Source organism: Podarcis liolepis (genome assembly GCF_965112155.1).
Source record: "Podarcis liolepis genome assembly, chromosome: 10".
NCBI classification, from domain to species: Eukaryota; Metazoa; Chordata; class Lepidosauria; order Squamata; family Lacertidae; genus Podarcis; species Podarcis liolepis.
In genome coordinates this window covers 47,708,811-47,734,559 of record NC_139562.1, presented here as the reverse complement: position 1 = coordinate 47,734,559, position 25,749 = coordinate 47,708,811, and the positions used below count along the sequence as shown (strand labels likewise).

The 25,749-nt window shown below is 41.7% G+C and overlaps 1 protein-coding gene across 1 annotated transcript in view; it reads left to right on the top strand.

The window, feature by feature from the left end:
* The window catches only part of LOC310688179 (uncharacterized protein), a gene marked incomplete at its 3' end in the record, with an annotated part of 317,822 nt that extends 293,751 nt beyond the window's left edge, over positions 1-24,071 (top strand). Inside the window, exon 2 of the mRNA XM_083464308.1 lies at positions 23,660-24,071. Coding sequence (XP_083320434.1) covers positions 23,660-24,071 — 412 coding nt within the window. The remainder of the gene's footprint in view (positions 1-23,659) is intronic.
* Positions 24,072-25,749: the final 1,678 nt, after the last annotated feature.

Below are 25,749 nucleotides of genomic sequence, written 5' to 3'. Positions count from 1 at the left end.
TTCTGGTGGTTATCAGTTCCTTATGGACCAACTTGGTCCAGAGATTCAAAGCTAGTCAGTTGTTTCAGCCCAGTGTCCACAGAAATGTACCTATTGGTCATGCAGAACATTTCCCAATACTGAAGAAATTGAAGTAGCACCAGATCAGGTCAAAGTAGTATGTATTCCAGCTGGTATGTTTGTCAGTCTTTGCAAAGAAGTCCTCAGCCTCATCCCAGCTGCATTTCTGAACTCAGTCTGGCCAATGCATCCCCTTCCATAAGCCCCTTTCAGGTCAGGCCAGATCCTTCCGCCATTTCTAAGACCATGATGGCAATGCAAAGCAAGACTGTCAATGTTATGTTCGTGCAGAGTATGAGGTGAAACGTGTGTTATGCACTATAGCGGGGTCAAGCGTTATGTCCTGCAGAACACCACTTTAACTGTATTTCAGTCTTTCATCTTTAACAGGCATGACCAACCCCCAGGAGACTGTGATCTACTCCCAGTATAATTAAACTGGCAGTGATCTACCCACTGTCGTTGCCAAGAGTTGCTGAGTTTTTTTTAGGGGAGAATGGAGGATTCTTCAGAGTTGTTTAGCTTTGGGGGTGGGGTCGCGATCGACCTGTATTGCCCCCACGATCAACTGGTAGATTGCAATCAACCGGTTGGACATGCCTGATCTATAAGGTCCTATAAAACCCAGTATTTGATCTGCATATAGATATGTTGTTATATTTTCTGTAGAAAATGAAAACGAGCCACCAATTTACAGTGTGCTCCCCACCCCCATTATGCCTGCAAAAGACAGCCATTCTTTCAAAGATGGACAAGATGAACTGTAATCCTTGTGCTTGAGATTTAGATTTATAGAACTGTTGGAAGGGACCACGAGGGCCATCTAGTCCAACCCCCTGCAATGCAGGAAATTTTCACCCAACATGGGGCTCAAACCCAAGACCCTGAGATTAAGAGTCTCATGCTCTACCGACTGAGCTATCCCTCCGAGATACGCAATACATGCTGCTTAAACCAAGAACCAAAAAAGTAGAGTGCCCTCTCCATTCTGTGCCCCTTTAGCATTGAGTTTAACCTTTCTGTCCAAGAGAGGGGTGGATCAAAGAGAAACTTGTTTTAGCTTCGTGGAAGCAACAGCACCCAACCCTGTTTTTAATATGGATCACACTCGGGGCCTGTTTGTTTCAGCCGGAACTTTCCAGAACTCAGTTATGGCACCTCTCAGGTGGTTGCCATTGCCATCCTAAGAGAATGAGGGAGGTGTTGATGGTGAGTTCTGGCACCTCTTTTTCTAGGAAAAAGGCGCTGGTCACACCCAAACATCAGTTCACAAATGTGGGGGGGGGGGGCTTTGAATGAATAGGCAGGATGGAGCAAAGGTGGTGGTGGGGGTTGTCCTATGGTATAGCCCCTCTCCATCTGTAATCTGCTATACCAGCAACTTAATTGAACAGCAGACTATCCTACACATCCAATGAGACTTCTTTTTAAAGCAAGGATGGCTTCAGTCCCATACTAGGAAAATGTTCTTCATTATGACAGGTGGAACCAGGGTGAAGGGTTGTATATTGCAGGGGTCCTATTTGGGATTACAATGAATCTTGTACCACCATCCATGGACTCCCTATCAGTCATGAAAAGGCCAACCACTCTCAGAGCTGGCAGTCGTGTTTTTGTTTGACAGGAATATTTTCCCCAAAATGCAAAGCTTTATTTTCCCCCTGGTTGAGTGACTAGGAGTCACTCACTTACATAAGAAAAATTGTAGTGGTGTCTTCAAGGACATAATTGGGACGAGGGTTCAATTTGATCCTTGTTGACCCCAGATTCTGGGATGAGGGATCGGTTTCACCTCTCCACTCTGCTGTGCTGTAGGCCATTTATTTTATCCTATAGGACTCAATTACCAGCCTTTAAAAACCAAGCCAAACTTTATCTGCATAGCCCGACCCTTCACCTATTTACATATATACCTTGGGTTCCTTTGCTTGATGTGACACATAAATATATATAGATGGTTGCCACTTTTTCCTCCATATTAAGCCATTATTCATAGTTATGCACACATGGTATAAATTAAGTGCATTGCTGTTTAACATTACCTGCCTGCAAGGAAAATGGTAATTTGTGTTTTTTTTTAATAAAAAAAAACCACACACGAATCTCACAATGAATGTAGTTCAAGACAATGTTTGTTTAATATATGAGGAAGAGAAGGTGCAAAGCTCTCGGGTGGATATTTTAGAACAAATGTTTTAGAAGTGAAAATTCAGGGTTTGATTCATAAAATATGTATGCACTGTTTATGCAGCACTCCTTTCAGAAAAGTAGGAACGTTTTCAAATTCATTGAAGCTCTCTTTTTTTATAACCTCTAAAAATTTGACTATTTGGCAGATTCTCAAGCATATTAAATATGCTAACACCTCAAGGGTTGTTTTTTTTAAAAAAAAAAAAAAAAAGAAGGGAGAACAAGGTGACACATTTGCCCCCACTCTCTTCTTTGCATATCTTATTTGCTGTTTTGGAATAATTTCATTATGTTTGTTTTGCTTGTCTTTATTTACATTGGTATTCTACGTACTGTAAAAGGAGAATGCAAAGCTGATCCAAAGCATCACAGCCTTTTTTGAGACCTAAGGCACTTAAAGCACATGTAACTCAGTCTGCTCAGAGCTGAACTCGTTGTCTAGGATCTGGATAACGATGTGGATCTCCTAGATCCTTTAAGGTCCTTTAAAAAGAACTTAATTTATGAAAGTTAGCCAGGGCTGGCCCAACAGTTTTTTCAACCTGAGGTTAAGGAAAGATTGTGCCTCCACTCCAAACCATGTACTGGCTGGCAATTGTATTGCAACACTGGCAATGGGATAGCATCCTCAACCACACCTGAGAAAGCAGGCCAGGTTAGGGGGCTCAGGAAAGGTCATGTGAAGCTGGGAGAACTCAGCAGGAACAGCCATGAGCGGCAACTGCCCCCAGTATTTGCTGCCTGAGGCACTTGCCTCACTTTTCCTAATGTTTGGGCTGGCCCTGAAGTTGACCATTGTGCAGTTCAATCCTATTAAAGTAACATCTTAAGATTAAGCAATCCCCATCAGTGCTATTTTTCTAGAAAAAAATAGCCATGAACATCTCCCTGGTTCTCTTAGAATGCAATATGTCTCCTCCACTTCCTCCTCCTCTTCTTTTCCTGTAAACTAGAGACATGCCTGAGCCAAATTCAAGTTCTGAATATTCTTGAGCTCTGGGAAATTCCATATTTGGTTCCTGTCAAATTATTTTATGGACATTTATGTCAATTTAATTTATGGACATTTCCTTCTTGCAGGGTGCTCTGAACTTTTTGTGGTTCCTAGATCTTATGCTAGATGATCAACCTTGGTGAAAGGACCACATATTTGGACCAATTCCCATCCTTGTGCCATTCTTCTTGCTATCGCAGAGCTGAGACAGAAAACCTCTGAAGCAAAGGGCCTGCTGTATAGGTGGAGGCGAACCCACATGACTTGGAACCCTGGGTGACCACAGATCTAAATCACGCACAGAGCCTGGGAGCCTCATCTGCTTCAGCTGTCTCAGCACTGATGGTGAAGGCAGAAGGAGCCACACAACTTTGAGAGTTTCATGCAAGTAATACCCAAACAGCTCAGCTGAGTATTTCTCTTGAGCTCCATTGTAGGATAATAATGGCATACCCTTTGGTGCTTGGATTGTCTTTGTCATGAACTATTGGAAGCATTTTCTTCCACCATCCCCTTCTTTTTATGTCTTAGTGACTGTTCTTTCCTGCTAGAGTCTCCTTTCTTGCTATTTCTAAGTCTGAAGATGAGTACAAAGCCTCAAAAGAGCACCTATAACATATATTTCCAATGCAGTCATCAACCAACCTCCGTCCACAATATGCAGCCATTTTGTGTACTGTAACTGTGTAAATAAGAACAGTAGCCCACCCAGCCTGAATTTTTTAGCTGTGAGTGATACCATATATCCAACTTTAGATCGTCAGAGAAAGAGGTGTTTTTCTGTTGTCCTAACATCAGCCCTTGTTAGGAGATAGTTGGAATGGAAGCAGGGTTCTACATATACAGACCCAGTCTGAATACCTTGTGGCAACCAGCACAATGCCTGCATAATTTTCTGAATGAATCAACCCCTAAATTTACACACAGTGGCTGGGATCCAAAAGTAAACTCCATGTGCAGCCCTGGTGGCGCTTGCTTTTTAAAAAATTAACCACTGCATTTCCCACTGCTAAAGAGACAATCCATTGGTCCATATAAAAAATAGCTTACCTCTTCTGCAGTGGAATATGTTATGGCCAAAACAGTAAGCAAAATCCTCACTGCGCACAATTCTGTTCCATGCACATATCTTCCTGCTATGGATCCCAGCCAATATGTCTAATTTTTCTGGAATGTGTAAATAATGACATTAACATGAATGTACATCAACGTATTGAAAAGGTATATATATATATATATATATATATATATATATATATATATATATATATGTATGTATACCAGAACAAATCTTTAGTCCAAAAGAATCAAAGTTGCCTGGTTCTTTGCAAGCCTTCCTTTATCAGAATGTAATCTTCATCATTCATATCTGCTGGGAATGTTTTTCTTTTTTTAATTGTGTTTGGTAAATAAAATTTATTTGTAACAGATGAAAAATACTTCAACAAATTATTATTTTTCTGCAACGCAGTACTTGATTATTCTCATCTTCAGTCTTAACTTCAAGTATTTATTAAAAGAGAGAATTGCAATATTTTATAACATTGCTGTACTACCCAGCCTCAACAATTCAATGTGGCCTGAAATACTGCTGCATATTTTCACTGCTGTCAGAGTGTAAGGAATTGCCTTTTTTTAAAATGCGTGTGTATATGTTGTATAGATGATCTCTGAACAAATTGTACTCTGGGTTGTCTTTAAAAACAAAAAAAAAAAAACCTGAGGTCTTGCATCGGTTTGCCAATATGGCACCCATGGGCACTAGTGTGCTCTCCAGCACCTCCTATGGCACCCACAAAATATTTCCTTTAGAAAACATTAAATATCTCCTCCAAAAAACACAACTCACATGAGACTGCTTGTTTTGTCTGCTCATTTCCTGTTTTACTGGTTCAGCCTCACATTGAGCACACATCCTTAAACTTGCCCACATTTCATTGGATGCCAGGAGTGGACACTGACTCTCCTTTCTGTTCTGAACAGAGGAGGAGTATAAAGACCTCTGTGTGTATGTGTGTGATGGTGACTGACAAAGGTGCCTTTTCCCCAATGGATGAGGTGGCAGGCCATACCATTTTGTGGTCTCCTCTCTCTTGTTTGTTCTTTTGGCTGTGGTAGGCATTTTGCGTGATGCTCCCGCGGCAGCCATTTTGTGGCTGCCACCAACAGTACGTTCCAAATGTCCCACTGGCTCAAAAAGCTTGTTGACCCCTGATCTATGGCAATATACAGCCACAAACCATAAGCCTGTGCTGGGGCAAAGAATTTGCCATCTTGCTTCTTGGAAGTTCCGGGTAAGGAAGGATGCCTTAGCCATGAAAACATATGCATGAGCATTGCTTTTTTAAAAAATAAAAAAGTATTAGGATTTTGAAAGCATGAAAACCAAATCCACAAACCATTTAAGCCTGATGTCACAGGATGGAATCACAGAAGAACTTGGAATCTAGTCAATGCCTCCACTAAAGGCTGGAGATGTGGAAGTTGCTGTAGGGAATTAGGGCAAGCCAGGAAAAAAAATGTCCTTTTTGCTTCCGTTAATGAAGGCACATACTAGATCAAAATCATTCCACGAGTGTAAGGATACCAATTAGATCTCACCCATAGCCTTCTTTATGGTTGTGATATGACAGTGATGAATGAGTAATATCATTGTCAAGACAAGCCTACATGAAGCATTTTCAAGTCTTGTTGATTCCACTGAAATTGATTTTAAAACACTCGCATTTGTCTGGAGTCTGTCCACTTGCAACAGCCCTGCATTTACTCAGGTGTTTACTCAGTAGTTGCTTGGCTTCAAAAGCACCTAGGTGATTCTGCTATTTTCTGCAGGCCCTTCCAGTTTGGTAGCACACCGGGAAGTCCCGCTAGCAGAAGGCAGTTTTCGTTGAACACAAAATAACAAGCTTGATTTCGTATGTGGTTCTGCATCTAATGTGCAGGCAAATAAAAAATGAACAGTGCACTGTAAAGCATTTAGTCTAGAGGTTTGCAGTTATGTACTCGACTTTGTATTTTTGAGGGTATGAAAAGATACTCACAGCTTGACCCCTGAAGTGGGCCCATCTCACTCACTTGCCTGTCCCTCTGGGTCCAATCCACACCACCTCTCAGAAGAAGGGACAAAGTGTACTCCAGTTGCTGCTCCTTCATTTCATTCATATTGCTTGCTAGCTAAATGAAGGGACGTGAACAGGTAGTAACAGCAAGAAGAAGGAGCAATAAGGCCTGGTGACTCTGGAATGGTGGGGAGACACCTGTGGTTCTCCAAAATACAGGGATGAGTGAAGTGGTTGGACAACAACTCCCATCATCCCTCATCATTGGCATTGCCAGCTTGGACTGATGGAAGTTAGGAGTGCAACACTTATCTGCAGAGCACCTTGCTGGCTGTCTCTTCTGCCTTTTCCCTCAAGCCCTTTTATCCTTCTCTTAACTGTTTCTCAGTTTGTTGCTGTTATGTCTACCGGCCTGGTTGCTTGAGAGCGAACAGGCAAGATCCCCACTGGTCTTTTCAAAGGCTTTATTATCGGTGCAAAAACATTTGCAGTGCAGAACATCTCAATTCCATGTCTTGCTCAGTCACCAGCAGAATCTGAGAGTGGGCGGTCCTTAAACTTTCCCCAGCAGAGTAGTCTCTTGACCCCCATCCGACGCCTCCCCTCCCTGCGTGTAAACCTACTGCGCAGAGAGGGCATGGGTAAAGGGGGACCTGCCTCCCCCCCCCCCGCTTTGCTCAGGCACGGTGCTTTGGCTCTGTCTTGCATCCTCTGAGCCCTGCATCTCTTCCCCACTAGAGGCGGGGCTTCCCTCCTCCGCAGAGGAAGTGCTGCTGCTCACAATCTTTGGAGGCTCCCTGTAACCCAACTGCCCTTCCACCTCTCGCCTCTGAGCTGATAGCAGTTCCCTGACAGTTGCCTATTCTGAAGCTTTTCTTTAGACACTTCGGGCTTCCCAGTCTTCATCCTACCCCACAGAGCTAGCCCTGTCCCTAGGTCCTATGAGAAATGTTAACCCCAGTCATTTACTTAAAAATGCTAAGGTTACAGATATTCTGCCTGTCTGTTCTCTGAGCACTTGGAGTGCTTGTGAGCATTCTGTGTCCTTATACCACTTCAGCTCAACAAGCACTATAGATTGCATATAGAGTAATGATGAAAATCTTTATGTCAATACATTGAAATAGGAGGAGCTGTCCACAGATAAACTGACTTGCAGTAAACACAATCCAGCGATCCAGGACTTCCTCCATAGCAATTCCAGTCTACCATCACTGAACAAAGCAACCTCTAAAAAGAATGAGGACAGAAAAGGCAAGGATATGTGATGTTCTGTAGCCAGAAAGTTCCCCTGCCTCTGTTCTAATCAAAGACTCAGAGATAGGAAATTAGCTGGGCATGAAATACACTGATGAACTATCTTTAACTTTCCTGAAAAGATGAAATGAACTACATTAGAGTTTCGGGGTTGGATTCTTGGCAGTGAAGACTTACTGTGGAGATGGTGAAGCTACAATCCAAGCTTTCATCTAGTGGACTTCAATCCTGCCACTTTCATAGGCTCCCATACCTAACTTTGCAAAGATCTTTGTGATGATGTGCTAATTTAGGAATCTGGGCATAAGGTAGAGAGCATTTAGATAAATGTCACACATGTTTCACTGTCCTGGAAAGCAAGGAGTAAAGGGGATAGACCCTCAGATATGGTTCTGTGAATCAACACCTGCTCTAGATAACTTGATGACCCAGGCTGGGTGCAGAGAAATGCCCCTTTTCATGCAGGGCTTTAATAAATAAGTGTCTTTTAGTAACCCCTTTGAGAAGGAAGGAAGGAAGGAAGGAAGGAAGGAAGGAAGGAAGGAAGGAAGGAAGGAAGGAAGGAAGGAAGGAAATGAGAGAGAAGTTACTATTGGATTCAATTTAATCTTGTTCAAGATAGTGCAACTGGATTTGTCTGAGTTATCATGGCTTGGTTGGCTCTGGTCTGGGTTAGTTATGTGGCTTCCAGTGTTTAATATTCATGAATGCCCAAGCTAAAATGGCAGGATTGCAATTTGTCCCACCCCCATATATTTCATGTTTCTTCCATACATTTCCAAATCTGTATGCAGGTATTTGGTATGGATGAATGACTGCTTGCTTCCAGGATGCAAAGAAAGTCTATTATCACAATCCAGAGACAGGTGCTTTAAGACTGTCTAGGGCTTTCAATGCAGACCAGAACTTTTTTATTTTTATTTTATAGAAACACTTCCCCTTGAAAACACCCCGGATCTCCAAAACCTTTGGGTATGTGGTGCGTGTGGGAGTGGCAGGGTGCTGCTACTTGAAAACATGTTTTGTTTTTTTCCTTCAAGAAAGAAAATGAAAATCTATTTGCACAGATTAAGTTGTTCAATTCTCTGGATTATGGCCCCTGATAGTCATCTGAATTAATCATCTTTATCATCTCTCCTTTCACACTCCACTTTGTAAACATAGTCTCATTCCTCTTTGATATTTTCAAAGCAATATGAAGACACATGGTAGCTATATTTACTGTTTTATTTTTAATTTGAATGCCAGCACATTCTGTTTTTGATGTTGTTTATTTCAACATATTGGCTAGATACCTTTTGACAACCATGGTTTTTTTCTTTCTTTCACTAGAGGTGCTATTCACATTCCAAAGATGTTCAGACCAACAACAAACTTCTCTCTTTCTTGCCTCAGTACGCTGTTTCGACATGACAAACTTTTGCTGTTTATACTGTTTATTAATGTTGTATAAAAGCATACACACTGTATTATGTTCTATTTAAATGCATATTTATTCTTTATTTCCTGTTAATTCCAGGCCTGTATTAGTATCTAATATGTCTAGAATCTCTCTCTATAATTTTGAGAAGAATACCCACAAGAAGCAGATTAAGCAAGTGAAAATAAATTTCCCGTGTAAAGTTTCTGAATGGAATTGTCAGCTCTGACTGTTCTTTGTGCATATTTCTGCTACCTGGGCTGTGATTCACTGGAGAGGGTGCCTTTGTTTCATGCATTGCTTACACATAGCAGATGAGCAGATTGCCATGGGTGCAAAGACGGTGTAACTCAGTGGGTGCCCACCAAGTTACGTTCTGCATGCAAAAAGTCATTGTTTACATCTTTGCCAGGTAGGGCTGTTTAGGACTCCTGCATGAAATCTCGGAGAGCCATCTCTAGGCAATATGAACCAGAGGGAGGCAATGAGTTGCCACCCAGATGTTGTGGGATTATAACTCCTTTTATCCCTGCTGGCTAGAGGCTGGGGCTGATGGGAGTTAGAGTCTAGCAGCAATCGGAAAGAATTGTGTTGGTTCCCCTGGTATGCATACCATGGAGTTAATCAGCAAAGCTAACAGCTAATGTAAGAGAACTTAGCAATGACTGCTTTATGGAAGAATAGAAGCTTTTTTCAGACTATTTAAATAAATATTATAATATGATGAATTTGCCAGCAGGATCACAACTATGAGCAACAGATAGAATTAGAGATTATCAGTGTTATTTTTCTAGAAAAAGTGGTGTCAGAACTCACCGCAAGCACCTCCCTTGTTCTCTTAGAATGGCAATTCAGAGATGCCGGAAACCACCTCAGAGGGGCCAGAACTGAGTTCCGGCAAGTTCCGGCTGAAAAAAGCCCTGGAGATAATTGTACCATGGTTATGATATAGAAGAAGGAAGACAGGGTGCAGCAAAGTGCTAGTAAAACAAAAACAAAAACCAAACCGCAGAAAATGAGATGGGAAGTCAATAAAAGAAAAACATTATAATTTGTTGCAATTTCATGTGGAAATGGTGGAAATTTAATAAAATATATTTAAACTGAGTTAGATAAGCCAATGCTTTGATTTGGTGTAAGTCAGTTCCCTCTGCCAGTCCTTCAGATTTCTATGCATTCATTCTACTCCTGTGTTTTGCTTTGCCTGAATTTTAGAATATAACAACATGCAGTTTGCTGCAGCACTTGGTTTCTTTCGCTACTTTGCATATCCACCCCCCGCTATATTTCAAAGTGCATTAATAAGTCCATACAAAAAGTGACATTGGTGTGATCAGACATAATATTGCACCCCAATTCTCCTTTGTGCTGTGTTTTGCAGCTCATACGCTTCAGAAGGAAAGCCCCTCACAGAAACAATTCTCTATGCAACCAATCGTGCACATAGGAAGTTGCCTTATGTTGAGTCAGGACCATCAGCCCATTTACCCCAGAAGTTATCCAGCATTCTGAGAAGGAGTCTTTTCAATCCTACCTGAGGAATGAACCTGGGACCTTCATACAAGGCAGATTCTCTATCGCTGGGCTATGTCCCTTTCCCCAAGCACCAAGATTACGTTTTTGTGGTGTTTTATTAACACAAACGTGTGTTGTTAATACATAAAGGGGACCATGTGGCAAATTGTGCATGTGCAGAAATCCTTAAACAATTTTAATTTTTAAAATAAACCTGGATAATGTAGTATTTGAGAGCCAGTGTGGTGTAGTGGTTAAGAGCGGTAGTCTCGTAATCTGGTGAACCAGGTTCGCTTCCCCGCTCCTCCACATGCAGCTGGTGGGTGACCTTGGGCCAGTCACACTTCTTTGAAGTCTCTCAGCCCCACTCACCTCACAGAGTGTTGGTTGTGGGGGAGGAAGGGAAAGGAGATTGTTAGCCGCTTTGAGACTCCTGAAGGGGAGTGAAAGGCAGGATATCAAATCCAAACTCTTCTTCTTCTTCTATTTCTGCTTCATTGGTTTCACTTTAGAAACAACTACACACAATTGGAACTCCAAAATCTGGAGGAAATTCAGAGACCATCCCTGCTCTCCAAACACACACATTTATTTATGTGCCATCCACAGCTCTTACAAAACAGCTGCGATCTTTGGGATTTGGAGACAAATCTCTAATCAGCCAATTGGTAGAAAGTTATTGAAATGGACATGAACTCTAGCTGCCTTTGCATAAGCTGCAATACTTAGCAACGTGCCTACCTAATTAAGTCTACTATTCTGTACACACTTACTTGGGAGTAACACCTGTTGAACCAAGTGGAAACTATTTCAGAGAGGCTATGCATAAGATTGTGCTGTAAGGCTGAAAAAGAAGCCACAGACAAGCCTATGCTGAGCTGAACACGACGACACTCAGTAACATTTACCCCATCTTTACCGTTTCCCATCTTGAATGTCCAGGCCAAGGAAGAGTCATGCATAGTGAAGCCCTGCCTGCAACATTTTCAGTATGGATTTAATATATTAGGTATTAGGGCCTAATAAAAGGAACCTAAATGATTTCACATGTTTTGTTATTTACATCCAGCTTAGAAGGCTTGTGAAGCAATGCAATATTGCATCACTGTTCCTTATAAAACGGCTATGGTTTGTTGTCAACCAGCCCTCTTATGAGTCAACCAGACATTTCTTTGCCAGATTTACATATAAGCTAAACAAGCTATAGCTTAGGGCCCCACTCTCTAGGGGGCCCCCAAAAAAATTAAAGGAAAAAACAACTGGATGTACATTTCCAAAATAATAATAAATTTATTTATACCCTCCCTCCCCGGCCAGGGCCAGGCTCAGGGTGGCCAACACCAAATATAAATTACAACAAAACGCAATGGGGGGGCAGTTAATTGAAATACTGCTTAAAATACAGCTGTATTTTAAAATAAAACCTACATGCAGCAACAGTGTTTTGTGTTGTGTAGGCTCCTATGATGTAAGTAACGGGCCCCGCCTGCTAGCCTGCTCCCTAAAATATCACTGGTTTGCTCATTTCTATATATAGGGTGCCTACATTATGCATGGATAAAATACATACGGTATTTTGTTATGTGCAAATGGCTTTAAATATCTATTAGGTCCATAAATTACCATATAACATATATTCAACACGATTTCTGTTCTCATCCTTATACAAAGTTCTTAACCCGAGGTACTATTTCTGGGTTAGCGGAGACTGTAACCTGAAGCGTCTGTAACCCAAGGTACCACTGTAATTTGTTGTTGACAAAGGTCAGCTCATCAAACCTAAATCCAGCACTGGACAGTTCCATGGGATCTCCTAGTGACGAATTGGAAAAAAGATGGGGCAGTCAAGCCCCTTTAAGCTACATCCACCTTGGCTCTATCCTTTCTTGCCATTTGCCTCTCATCTCCTCTGGCTTACTTCATAACATCTGCAGCAGACTGGTTCCCTAGCTACTCGCAACAGTGTATGCTCGCTTGATCATGGAAATTATTTTCCTGTTACCCAATGAGCCAGGCCAGATGCTCAATTTGGATCCACAGGCACATTTAGTATTGACCATTAATTGTGCTCCTCACAGATCCATGGAGATCTAGGCTTTTTCCAGCAATTTAAATGGGGGGGGGGGAAATAGCACATTGCCATCCATATTCCCCCTCCCCCATGTAGGCTGTTTAAGAAACATCGCTTTTAAATTAGGATAGGACAATCCCCTTAAGGCCATGTTGTACATAAGAATTTAAAAATGCAATCAGAACAACAAGCAAAGGAAAATTAAATCTCAAGTACAATCATCACACAATCAAGGTCATATGATCAAGTAATTGCGATACCTGCTTAGGGGGGGAAAAGTTTGCATAACATTCCCTGTTTTTAGAAAGATATGCATGCTCTGAGAAACAGGTCAAACTGTTTATTGTGTATATGGAAACTTCCCTGATGCACATGATGTTGTTGCAACACAATGAATGGGCATGCAAGAGTTACTCCTCTGCTGAAGGGAAGCAAATAATAATAATAATAATAATAATAATAATAATAATAATAATAATAATAATAATAATTTATTATTTATTATTTATAGCCTGCCCATCTGGCTGGGTTTCCCCAGCCACTCTGGGCAGCTCCCAACAGAATATTAAACAGAATAAAACTTCAAACATTAAAAACTTCCCTAAACAGGGCTGCCTTCAGATGTCTTCTAAAAGTCAGGTAGTTGTTTATTTCCTTGACATCTGGTGGGAGGGTGTTCCACAGGGCGGGCGCCACCACCGAGAAGGCCCTCTGCCTGGTCTACTTGTGTAAAATTGTGTGTGTGTGTGTGTGTGTGTGTGTGCTTATGGGAGTTCAAACAAAGCTCTGGATTGGGATCTGAGATGAGAAGTCAATGTTCTTCTGAGGGCAGGGGACCTTCAAAGCATGTCTCTAAGAATCCCACAAAGTGGTGTTGCTTCAAGACAGCTGAGTGCAGAATATGCAGTGTTTTGTGCTCCTTTATTGTGGTGGCTAAATCAAGCACAGCTTGGTGTGTTGTGCTCCTGGTGAGAGCTGTGGTCATTTGCCTCAGTTTACTGGAAGCTCATGCTGATTTATAAGGCATCTATCCAATTCTCATCATTTCCCCATGTGCTCGGTTATAAATCCACCACTAGAGGGGATCAAAGTGACACACACATCTCACACATCTTATACAGTGTGGTAAATTAACGGCTATGTGAGTTTGCATGGTATCGACACACTCTTACTAACAGATGTAGGAAATCATATTAATTACAGATGTTGAAAACATTGTTTCACAGAATACTGTACTCACATGCATGAACATCACTTGCATTGCCATCAGATCACTAATCAGAGTAATCCTTGATTATGTACAGGTGAATAGATACTATCAAAAAACCTTTCTTTGAAATGAAGTGTTGTGATTGTGAAGCTTGCAATTGCTCATTCACATATGGCTTGCCACTTGGGCTGAAGGTGCTTTCAGTCTTCTGCAGAAGAGTTAAGGAGTTGGGCTACTTTTCATGGGACTGGAAAGCTGGGGTACACAGGCTTCATCGTTGGCAGAGAAAGCATGAAAAGACAACCATGCCACTTCTGATAATGTTAACTTATACACAATATCATTGTGGGCTTGGTGTCTGATAGTTGTCTCGCACTAGGATTTTGCCTTACAGTGATGGCTGATCAGGGCCTGAGATTTGACCAAATTGCTAATGTTTTGTCTTCTTGATGGCCCTTAATGGTGAGAATGCAGTTTCTTGATACAGAAATCTCTCTAGAATGTTTGACATGTGGAAACCAGTTTGGGAAAGGTGAAATATCCTGCCCTATCCAGGTAAAACAAGGTAGTTGCGTTTGTGTGTGAAGTAGATTTTTGAAACGGAATCAGGAGGAAATTGACAGAGAGAAAGAGAGGGGGGAGGGAGGGAGAAAGTTAAAGGCACTGGGAAGTACTGGTCTGTCTCTCTGTGTCAACAGAGACATAAATGTCCATCTGGTCTAGTCCATCTAGTCTAGGAGGAGAGTGCTCATGCTGTTTGTCTCCACCTATTGCACCACCTTTATAACTGTAAATATCACAAAAAAGGTCTCCAGTTCACCCTCCTCTAAGGGAAACTGTGGCTCTGCCTACATAGCTTATGGAAGTGGAGAACACTCAACAGCTTTCTCCTCTCAAGGTATGACACAAATCAAACTCGTTTCTTTTCAGAAACAAAATAGGATGCAATCTACATTCCATCACAGTACATGTTTAACATGTTCCCTAGACACACACACACACACACAATTGTTTCCAATGGACCAGAATTGTACCCCAAATTATACTGATAGCTCTGCCTTTTATCTTGCCATTCTTTCAAAAGTCATCAGAGAACTTTTGAATGCTAGTTTCAAATAACCCCTGTAGCTAATCAAAAATTAAATATATTTCCTAAAAATTCTAGCCCATTAATTGCTCCTGCACATTCCAACCCTACCTTGATCTTTTTCCCCTTTCCCCCTTTTCTGATTAGTAATTTCAATTACTTCAAAACACTGTGTTATTTTATCCATACCTTTTTTGTTTAAAAGGGGGGGGAAAGAACTATTTAAAGAGCAATGAGATTGACACTAATAACCCTCCTTTTCAGTTTCCTTTGAACAAGCTCGTGTTTATAGCAAACAAAACAGATCCCAGGTCTTTCGCTAGATATTAATAAAAGCCCCAGGCTGTTTGCTCTTGCTTATTTACATGTACATGGAATTTGTTGGATTAGCAATGCCCCGTGAGTCTCTCCTGCATTATTGCCTACTGTGGCAATAGATTTCCTCTCAAAAGTCCACCTCCAGAGAAAGGGCAACAGGCAGATATAGTATTGACTCACGAGTGGAAAAAACAACAGAAACAGGAAAAAAGGTGGTTATATGGATGATGAAGAATTGCCCCAAATATATCACTTTTCCACCTGACAAAACACATTATCTTATAAACTAAGTGGTGGGTCTAAAGGCAGAGTCCAAACATTTGTATTCAGCTTGGGTTTTACTTTGGTTTGAAAAATTATTGACCCAAATCCTGAGGCCTTGACAGAAACACATCCAGCCCAATGCTTAGTTATGTTGAATAGATTCTTTTTTTCCCCAGGCTGGGGGAGATGGGGAAATAAGGAATAACCCTAAAACTTTTGGTATCACTGCCCACAGTTGTGGTTTGCTTATTCCGTAAGAACATAAGACTAGCCCGGCAGGATCAGGCCAGTAGCCCATCCATTAATTCAATTCACACTTAAAGGCAATTCTACCCAGTTCACCTTTCTGAAAACAACATGAGAACAGAGACACAGCCACCTTTCACAATTTGCACTTCTCCAACTTCCACAGCACGGTTCTCCAGCCAGCGCTAAAGTATGCACAATAATTCACATATTAGTGAAAGTAACATACCGAAAGATCATTATTATATGGGAAAATATGCTTTGCCAAATGTGTCTCTGAGGTGAAAAAATTGTGTCAGTCTGGAGAAATTCACTCTAAAATGCACCTGCGTTTTCATGGGGTCTAAAAAAAACCATCGCAAGCTGACATGAAAATGCAGAAAGCTGAACAAAAAATTGGAAAAAAGAGAAACCAAGCAAAATCAAAATGGACAGATTAGCCCATCCCTACTCTCAGTGTACTCTGAGCCCAGGAAATTTATTTCAGCACCAGAACGAACTAAGCTGAGCTCACAGTCTTTTTCACATAGAACTTTCTTTCTCTTTCTATAACCTCCTTGAAAACACAGGAGCAGTGGAGGTTGATACATATTTTTTCCTACTGTATCTGAGGTTTAAAGTTACCCTTTGCCCCTACCATCTCTCCAACTCAAATCATCTCCCTAATGCTGCTGTTAACCATATTATAGTTATAGGAAAGGAAAGTTTTTCTCCATTCATGGTGTTTCAGTTTCAGAGACATCAGACACTATTTGCTCTGCTCCAGCAAAGGTATCCAGGTGTTTACATGACAAAGATTTCACAGTAATTTCACAGCTCTGCCTTGCCATAACTCTGTGTGATAGCTCAGGTCAGTGTTCTTTGTTGAAACCATAGGTCATCACAAAGAAAGTCCCTAAATTTACAACATTGCTGTGATGGAATCTCAACAGAGCACCTACAGGGCAATTCAGGGGGCACAAAAACATGCTTTGAGAGATACAGAATCAGCATGGAATAAACAAGCTATAATTCCATATACAAAACAGCTCTTTCCCCAAGCTGTCTCTGTAACATATGAACCCCACCCTAACAAGCAACAGGAATTGATTGTATAACTTTTCTCCTCATCGTCCGGGCTTCTGGGTGGAGGGTGAGAGTGATGAACTTACTCTGATCAAAAAGGAAATAGCAAATCTTGCTGTATCAGACATGCCTTATAAACCCATTAAACAAATCTATGGTAATTCCCCCCCCCCCCCGAGATTCATCCAGTGGGAAATTTAGCATAAAGTGAACAGTGTCCTCAACAATTCTTTGCCAAGCGTGATGATTTCCTTGTGTGTTTGAATATCTGTTACCCACATCGGCTGTTGACACAGAGGGCCATCAGCTTTCCTTAATAAGGAAAAATGTTAAGCAGTAAAAATAAGTGTGCAGATTGTGGTTGTGCTCTTTAAAGCAAGATAAATCAAGTAAGAGAAATAGAAAGTTGTTTTGATAATAAAAAACAAACAGTAATTTTCTTCCTAAGCCAGTTCAGCACAAGCAAATAAAGAACTGCATCTATTTTGTATGTTGTTAGGGTTACCTGGGACTCTTCTGTAGGGTGAAACCGACACAGAGGGATCTTCAGGAAACAATACTAAATCACTGCATTTTATGCTCTTCCAGATGGGTCATGTTTGTCGGGGGCAGGGAGAGAAGTATCCAACTGGTTAATATCAAGTCCCATAAATGACCGTCTTGACACTTGTTTTCATTCATGGAAGTAATTTGCAGGCTTGCAATCCTTTACATGCTTATGATCTCAGTGAAACTTACATTTGAGTAGACATGCATATGATTGCACGATGAGAGGTGTAAACTTGGGACTGTGTCCCCCTTCCCTTCCTGCTAGAAGAATAAGCTTCCTGCTTTGCATGAAGAGGAGGAAGAATCACCTTCACGTATGTTTCAAGGTGATTTACAGACATGCAGGTTCAATCCCTGGTATTGCCAGGTATAGCTAGAAATGTCCTCTGCCTGAAATTCTGGAGAGCCACTATTCGTACATGCCAGCAGAAACCAGAGCCAGCTAGACCAATGGTCTGACTCAGGATGAGGTAGAGTCCTATGTTCTATATAACCAAGTCCCATCTAGCACATGGAATCAATTGTGAACTTCTTTGGCTCTATTGTTTAAATAGCACTTAAATGGAAAGAGTGCTAACAGCAGTCCTGTCCGACCCCTTCTTGAGTCAGCATTATTCTCTGTTTAGTAGTACTTGACTGGTGCTCAAATGTAGGAGTTATTTGCCCAAGGCAACACTATGGCTTGGTCATCCCCTTAAAAGGTAAAGGACCCCTGGACAGTTAAGTCCAGTCAAAGACGACTATGGGGTGAGGCGCTCATCTCGCTTTCAGGCAAAAGGAGCTGCCATTTGTCCACAGACAGCTTTCCGGGTCATGTGGATAGCATGACTAAACTGCTTCTGGCGCAATGGGACACCGTGACGGAAACCAGAGCACATGGGAACGCCGTTTACCTTCCTGCCACAGCAGTAACTGTTTATCTACTTGCACTGGCATGCTTTCAAACTGCTAGGGTGGCAGAAGCTGGGACAGAGCAACAGGAACTCACCTTGTCGTGGGGATTCCAACCGCTGACCTTCTGATCGGAAAGCCCAAAAGGCTCAGTGGTTTAGACCACAGTGCCACCTGCACTTTATGCTCCCATGGTCCTTCCCTCACAGAAAGCCAAACAATGGTTTATCATGAACATGCAAATGCATATCCCTGGGAGGGGAGACCACAGTCAGTTTTCTCCTCTCTGCCTTTCCCCTGCTGTTGCACCATACTTAGCATGTCATTGGAACCTGAGGTTGTGGTTCAGCTCTCTCCAGACTAACCACAAGTTGTAAACCCAAGGACAAACCTTGGGTACAGCTTCTGATTAGCTGGAGAGAGCTAAATAAGAAGCCTGGGTTTGGATGGTAATCCAAGCCTTGGCTTAGCTCAGTGCACTGTGGCAACAAAGCAACTGGGAGACAAGCAAAGTGGCTGCATGCTCCCGACTGGGAGCGCGGACCCCCAAGCATTCACACTAAACCGTGATTTGGCTTAGCATGATATGCAAACCAGGCCTATTAACGAGTTGATCTTTGGTTGCTCAAGTCCTTCCGACAGGCTCTTCACATGCCACACAAATCTCCTAGAGACATTTTTGTGTTTGGAAAAAAATACCGCTTATTTTGAATAATTTTCTTTTTTGATAGACAGTTCACTGTGAAGAAGAAGAGAATAATATTTGAAACAGGATGCCGGGCACTGAATGCTCTATCGGCTAATTGGGCAATGGCAGTCAGAGTATTTGCATCCCAAAATATCCTTAACTCCCCTGGCTTAAATCTCTCCTGATATATGCTCAGAAACCTTGCTATCCCTTGATAGAATCTATGGTTGAAATGGGCTCTCTCGGTAATTATTAAAATGACTTTGTTCTCCCATTTTTCTTAGCACTTTTGAAGAACCACTTCCAGCCCAGAAAAATGTGTGCAAAATAAATTTTCAAAGCCAAGGTGCTAGGTCCTCCGCCCCCAAATGTGATTGTTGCAAAGCAGTTCTACACCTGCTCTCGCACTTTGGAGCTGCAGACTTCAGTCAATATACCAATGGAAGTCAGTCAGATGCTAAATTAAAAGCAAAAAGGTCTATTACAGTCGCTGATTTCCAATGGAGATGTATAAGCAGTCGGCAATAATAAATATGCACTCTTGCAATGGTGCTAATAGAGTATGTGCTAGGAATTTTATGAGATGGAAATGGGATGTAAATAATAATTGGTGATAGGTAGGTTAGCATACATCAGCAACCGACGACAGGAGCTAAGCATGTTCAAGTCATTAATATGGTTCACTGTCACTTTGTTTTGTTTAGGGGGCTGGCAAGCTACCAGAGCAAGAGTATTCGAGGACTTTGTGTGGGTTTTTCAATTTACTTGTTTATGTTGTATGACCAAGCAGGCATGTGCCTGCAATCCTATCATTACTGTGGCAGCCAAATTTTGTAGTGGGCCCTTGCGTGAAATACATTTGGCCCCCTTCCTCCAAAATTAGTTTGATTATACACTGGTATCCAATTACATTCCTTCTGATCAGTGACGGAACACTATTATAAGAAGAAATTAAGTTAAATATTAAATACATTCTTCAGCTGCCTGGATTCCTATCTGGCTCTCAGATCCCTCCGTTCCTCCAGGGCCACAGGAGCAGAGGAGGTAACAAGCCAGAATAACAGCCTAAGGAGAAGCTCACTAACTATTGAGTGAATTTGAGTGCTAGCTTTGGAATAGTGTCAGTATAAGAGGTGATCTATACAAGGGACAATGAGCCACTTGTCAACATGCTGTATACTGGGTGCACAGTCCAGTGGCAGACCTACATTGTCGAGGCCCTGAAGCTTTAACTTGTATTGTTTCCCCCTTTGCAACCAGCAACGAAGGCTCGGTAACCACTGTTGTCTTCTTCAATAGGGTTGTTCCACGGACAGCTTTACACCACCTGTGCTACTGACTCTTAAACTTTGAGATGGTTGAAATGCATACAACAACAAAATATTCCATTTGAGTCATGGGACTCAAATTGGGTCTACTAGATAAAAATAATAATACTTAATCAATGTGGACTAAATTTGCTTCTGGGGAGGAAGTGAGGAGCCATTTTGGCTCAGGTGCAGCTCTCAGTTTCCCACAGAAATCCCAAGCCAATGGGTATCTATAAAGCGGAAACTTTGGAGCATGTGTACAGGGACTTTTTTTAAAAAAAAAAGAAAGAAAAAGATTCAAACCAGAAAATTTGATTCACACAATCAAATTCCATCCAGTGTACTGAACTCTATTAGGGTCTAAAAGAGCAGTGGTTGTGACGGTGTGAGGCCTTCAGAAGACTCCACTGAGAAGTGGACCTTGGTGAACTGCTTAAATCTGAGAGAAGAAAGAGATCTAGCATTATACAACGTGAGTGCGTGTGCAGGTCACATTATCTGATTTATATATTCTTTCATTTTCTCCCTCCACGTCTTCTCTAAAGCATCGCCGGGAAAAGGTAATTTGAAGTAGAAAGTGGCTCCTTGTAATGGCTATTTACTCAAGGCCTCTGACATTTAGGGAGAACAAGGATGTCTTTAAAGAGTCAAGCAGGTTTCATATCTGTGTCCAACAAATGGTTTGCATTTAGATCAAACAATAGTTCTGAAAACCTATTCATTTAGCTTCTTCTAAAGATATTCTTTACCTGAGCTTTTATGTCCCACAGCTCGGTAATAAAAAGGGTTCCAGAGGCATCGCTTGCTAGGGCGTTCATTTCCTATGGGTCTCCCCAGGTAACTGTCGGTTAAATTCTCATCTCGCTTATTTCCATTAAAAATCTTTATTGAAACACTTTCATATTTCCATCTTATTTTCATCCTCTGCACACTGGGAACAATTCTCATTTAATTCAAGCTATTTCTTGATATACATAATTAACTGTGTATTTTATGTTTCATCTCCTGAAGCCTTTCTTGTAGGGAGACAGAGATAGAGAGGGAGGGAGGGAGAGAAAGAGAGAGACAATATGGCCACAAATGAATGTGTCAGGGGTACGGTCTGACTGCAAATATCTGGAAATGGAAACTTTATCTTCTTAGCTCATCAACAGCTTCTGTTCCACAGATTTAAAAAATGGCCCCGAAATGTGACTTGATCAAAGTCAATGCATGCTCAAGATACGCTTGCAATTCTCTTCCTGGAGACTTAGTTTCACAAAAGGAATCGGGTGCTCCTGATCCTCTCTTGATTCAAGGTTCCACTGCTGAGAAAAGAACTCGCAACACTTTTTTTTACAAAACAACAACAACCCTTCAGGAGGCAAGCTTTTTATTTTGTAAATGCAACTGAAAAATAGCCCCACATCTTCAAGTGACACTTAAGATGCGCCTATGGACAGATTGGGAAAAATTCTGGAAGAATGACTTAAAATTCATGGCTTGTACTTCATTTAAATGTTGGAAATGTTAAAAGAAAAGGAAAGGAAAAGGCCATTTGGATAATCCTAGCTCAGTCCAGTCCCAGCTAAAGAAGACTGGTAAATTAAGTCAATGGAATATGCTGAAATGGTTAAAATAATTGGGAAATCTAGAAATTAAGATGACAACAATATAAAGAGGAATGGGAAATGTTTATTGCATATACACAAAAGCAATGCACATAAGTAAATACATTAGCAGGATTTCGAAAAACACTTGTAACACGTTAGACAATGTATTAAAAATGGAAAATAATAGAAGTTAAGATTTTTTTGGACGTGCGTAAATGAAAATAATAAAATGGAACCAGGGGAGGGGATGGAGGGAAGTCAAGGGATTCAAGTAATCCCAAACTAAGGATTTATTATGAATTGGTTTTTTTTAATAAAAAAACCCAGTAGTGTATTTTTGTGTTCTATTAGTAGTAGTAGTAGTAGTAGTAGTAGTAGTAGTAGTGGGCAGATTCAAGTCCCATGCTGCTGTTTCGGGCAGCGCAGAGCCTGCAGCCACCCGAGCCACTGCATCACTCCCAGCATGGCTCGGGCGTGCTGCAGACCTTGTGGTAAATGCTGCCCCCCACAGCCCAGTCTCCCCACCCCAGCTACGCCTCTGAAAGGAACTCATTCCCATTGTGTTAGGACAGTATCAAGTTCAGAGGTGGCCTGAGCTGATCTTCTTCCTGAAAATATTAATATCATTTGGCTAGGTTCTATAGAACTAATACCAGTGTACTGGAACAAGCAAAGATCACCAGTGTTGAAGCGATCAACTTCGACATCAACTTCGTTGGACTGGTCATGGTGTTCAGATGCCTGATTATTGTCTTCCAAAGCAACTTCTCTATTCCGAACTTAAAAATGGAAAGCGTGAAGCTGGTGGTCAACAAAAGAGGTTTAAAGACAAGGCAAATCTTTAAAAATGTAGTATAAACACCGACAACTGGGAAACACTTGCCTGCAAGCGCTCCAACTGGAGAACAGCCTTTACCAAACGTGTCACGGGCTTTGAAGACACTCAGGACACAAGGGAGAAACGTGCTAAGAGGAAGGCACGCTTGGCAAATCCATACCGTGATCAACTCCTGCCCAGAAACCAATGTCCCCACTGTGGAAGGACGTGTGGGTCCAGAATTGGCCTCCACTAACGGACTCATTGTTAAAACCGTGTTTATGGACGACAATCTTACTTGGCTACAAGTGATCGCCAAAGAAGAGCATCACATTGATGGATCATAGAATTGTAGAGTTGGAAGGGAACTTGAAGATCATCAAGACATCTAATCCAGCCCCATCTAATGCAGGAATCCCTGTCTCATACAGGAATCAAAGCTGCAATCTTGGCAGTATCAGCACAATACTCTAACCATCTGAGCTATCTCATGTCCTCATTGTCTGAATCTATCCCTTGAAAGTTTTCTCTGCACCCATAGGTAAGGCATTTCACAGCATGAGCCAACAGTCAAAGGCAATTCTCCCACTTTGCCTCATTTGGCTTTGAACTGTATCATTTATGCTCAATGTCGTGAGCTAATGTTGGCATACCCGCCTACCTACTCTGCCTCAATGCTGAATTTAAATTAGCATTTTCAAAAGATTCTTAAACTTGTTGTGATGGAGCTAATTCATTGATAGTCTAGAGACAAGCCTATTAGCTTAGCTGTCCAAAAGGTCAGCTAAATGAGAAATGCGGCATCATATGTGTTTTAAAGTAGTTTTTCTAATTGGCTCACAGAGGCGTAGTTCAAAAAACTACTTTCTGATATAAAGAATATATCATTAGGAGGCATAGCACCAAGGTCGGGCTTAGTGAACAAAATAAGACCTGTTTACTTTTGCTACTTCATTCGGTTGAATGCTGTCTCAAGCTGCAAATATTTTCTTCTCCATTTTCCAAACAATTCTCCAGAATTCCATTTTTCACCCTTCGTTTTGGCACAACAGTAAGTGTCAGGGGCTCAGGAACAGAGGCACAGGGGAGGAAGGAAATGGAGAGCGAAGGGGAAGAATCTGAGGGCAGCATAGGGGAGAATGACAGTGACCCGAGAGATTCCATGAGCTTCTCCAGCGAATCGGAAGATTCCCAGAAGGAGGCGCCGATGGTCAGGGCAAGGGGGGTCCCAGGGGGGACGCACCAGAAACAAGGGGCCAGCGGGGACTCCCAAAGCAGCAGCAGGAGATCAGGACCAGCTTCCCCACCAGAGCGTAGTGGGGGGGAAGAGTCCCAAGTATCAGGGCCAGCGTCTCCTCCAGCAGGGAGAGAAGATGAGTCAGGGCTGACCACGCCTCTATCGGAGAGTGGGGGAACGGAGGGGAGGTCAGGTCCAGCTAGCCCCCCCCCCCGAAGGGGGAAGCAGTGACAGGAGCAGTGTAACGGTCAGGAGGAAGGTTGCCGGCTGGGCTCGCGCGCCAAGTTCGAATGTACAGGCGTGTGGGACAGCAGAAAACCTGGATTGGGAACCAAGTCCTAAAGCCCGCCGGAGGCAGGGGGAAGACTCAGGGGACTCAGTGTCAGAAGAGTCTAGGAAGGGCAAGACCCCAGCGGACAGGCGGAACCAGAGGAGGAAAGAACAAAGGAAGAGGTGGAGCAAGGCCAGAGTCTTAAACTGGTGTCTGGGGGGAGGAGATTCAGACGGAGCTTCAGCGGTCTAGAGTTTCAGACGTAGAGCCGCGCGCTGCGGCTGTGAAAGCGAAACTGAACTTCAATAAAGACTTTTGTATATAACAACGAACCGGCGTTGGTCCTTTGTGAGCTGGGACCTCGGGCAGCTCTGACAGTAAGATATACGGAAAACCATAAAACTTTATTCTTCTCAGTTTTGTTGAAAAGGGGCAATCATTGTTCCTTCTTTAAAATTGACAGAAAAAGGATACCTGGAATTATTCAGAACTCATGGAATAAAACTGCCTAAAACTAGTCCAGGAAGTCATCTATAAATGGGTGGAAACTTGAGTTGTGAGGCTAAATTTAAAACCAAAACCAGAGTTAAGAGGAGGGTTGTTTATACAGAATTCTTTATTAAAATAAAATAATGATCATAGATGCAAAAATGCCAATTATAAATCTTTAATAGGCCAAACCCATATTTCAACATAATCCAGATAACACAAAGGCCTTCTTCAGTGGCCTAAAGCAACATCAAAAGGAACACTGTGCCCATGTTTCTCATACAGTTTCATATATATGCTATATTTGTCCTGTTAGAACTGCACAGTCAACCTACCATCTGAGGGATTTATTATCCTTTTAAATGTAATACTGTTGGGATCCTATATATTTGCTATTTAATCTATTCTCCTTCTCCTGAAGCCTTGAGGATGAGGTTATGTCTCAAGTTAAACAAAAAGAAATCTATTGAACAGTGGATAGCCTCAGTTTGCACAGGCATGTAATCCGGGAAGGTGTATGACGGATAACAATAGGTTGCATTGAACATAGTTATACTCAGATTAGACCCATTGAAATTAATGGATGTGCCTAATTTAGCTCCATTAATTTCAATGGATTTACCGTGAATAAAACTTGGTTGGATGGATGCTAATATGGCAATGCTTTCTGTTTTTGTGAACTTGAAGATGTAAAGCATTGTTCCTGCTTAATTAAATTGTTTTTAACTATACTAAAATCTGCCTGAATGGTGCCTGTGCGACAAAATGCCCCCTTTCCCATTCTTTTTTTTTACATCTAACAGTAAAAGCAGTACCACAGATAAAATGTAATGTTTCCCTCTGTAATATAAAAGCTGGTATAATCCCCTGGCTAAAACTATAATCAGAATTGTAGCTGTGATCTTCAGACACTCATGAAGATGATGCCTTGAAACCGTCCTCCGCCCAACTAGCTCTACATGATTTGGGTTTTAACTTTAAATGAATAATTTAACATTGTTTTCACTTGGGTTGTTAACAAATTGTGGAAGCTGTTCCTCTAGCACTTACAAATTCAGATGTTTCCCCCCTCTGTTTTAATATTTTTTAAAATGCTTTTATTATTAGTCAACGGATGAATAAGGGATCAGCCATCACTTGCGAATCTTG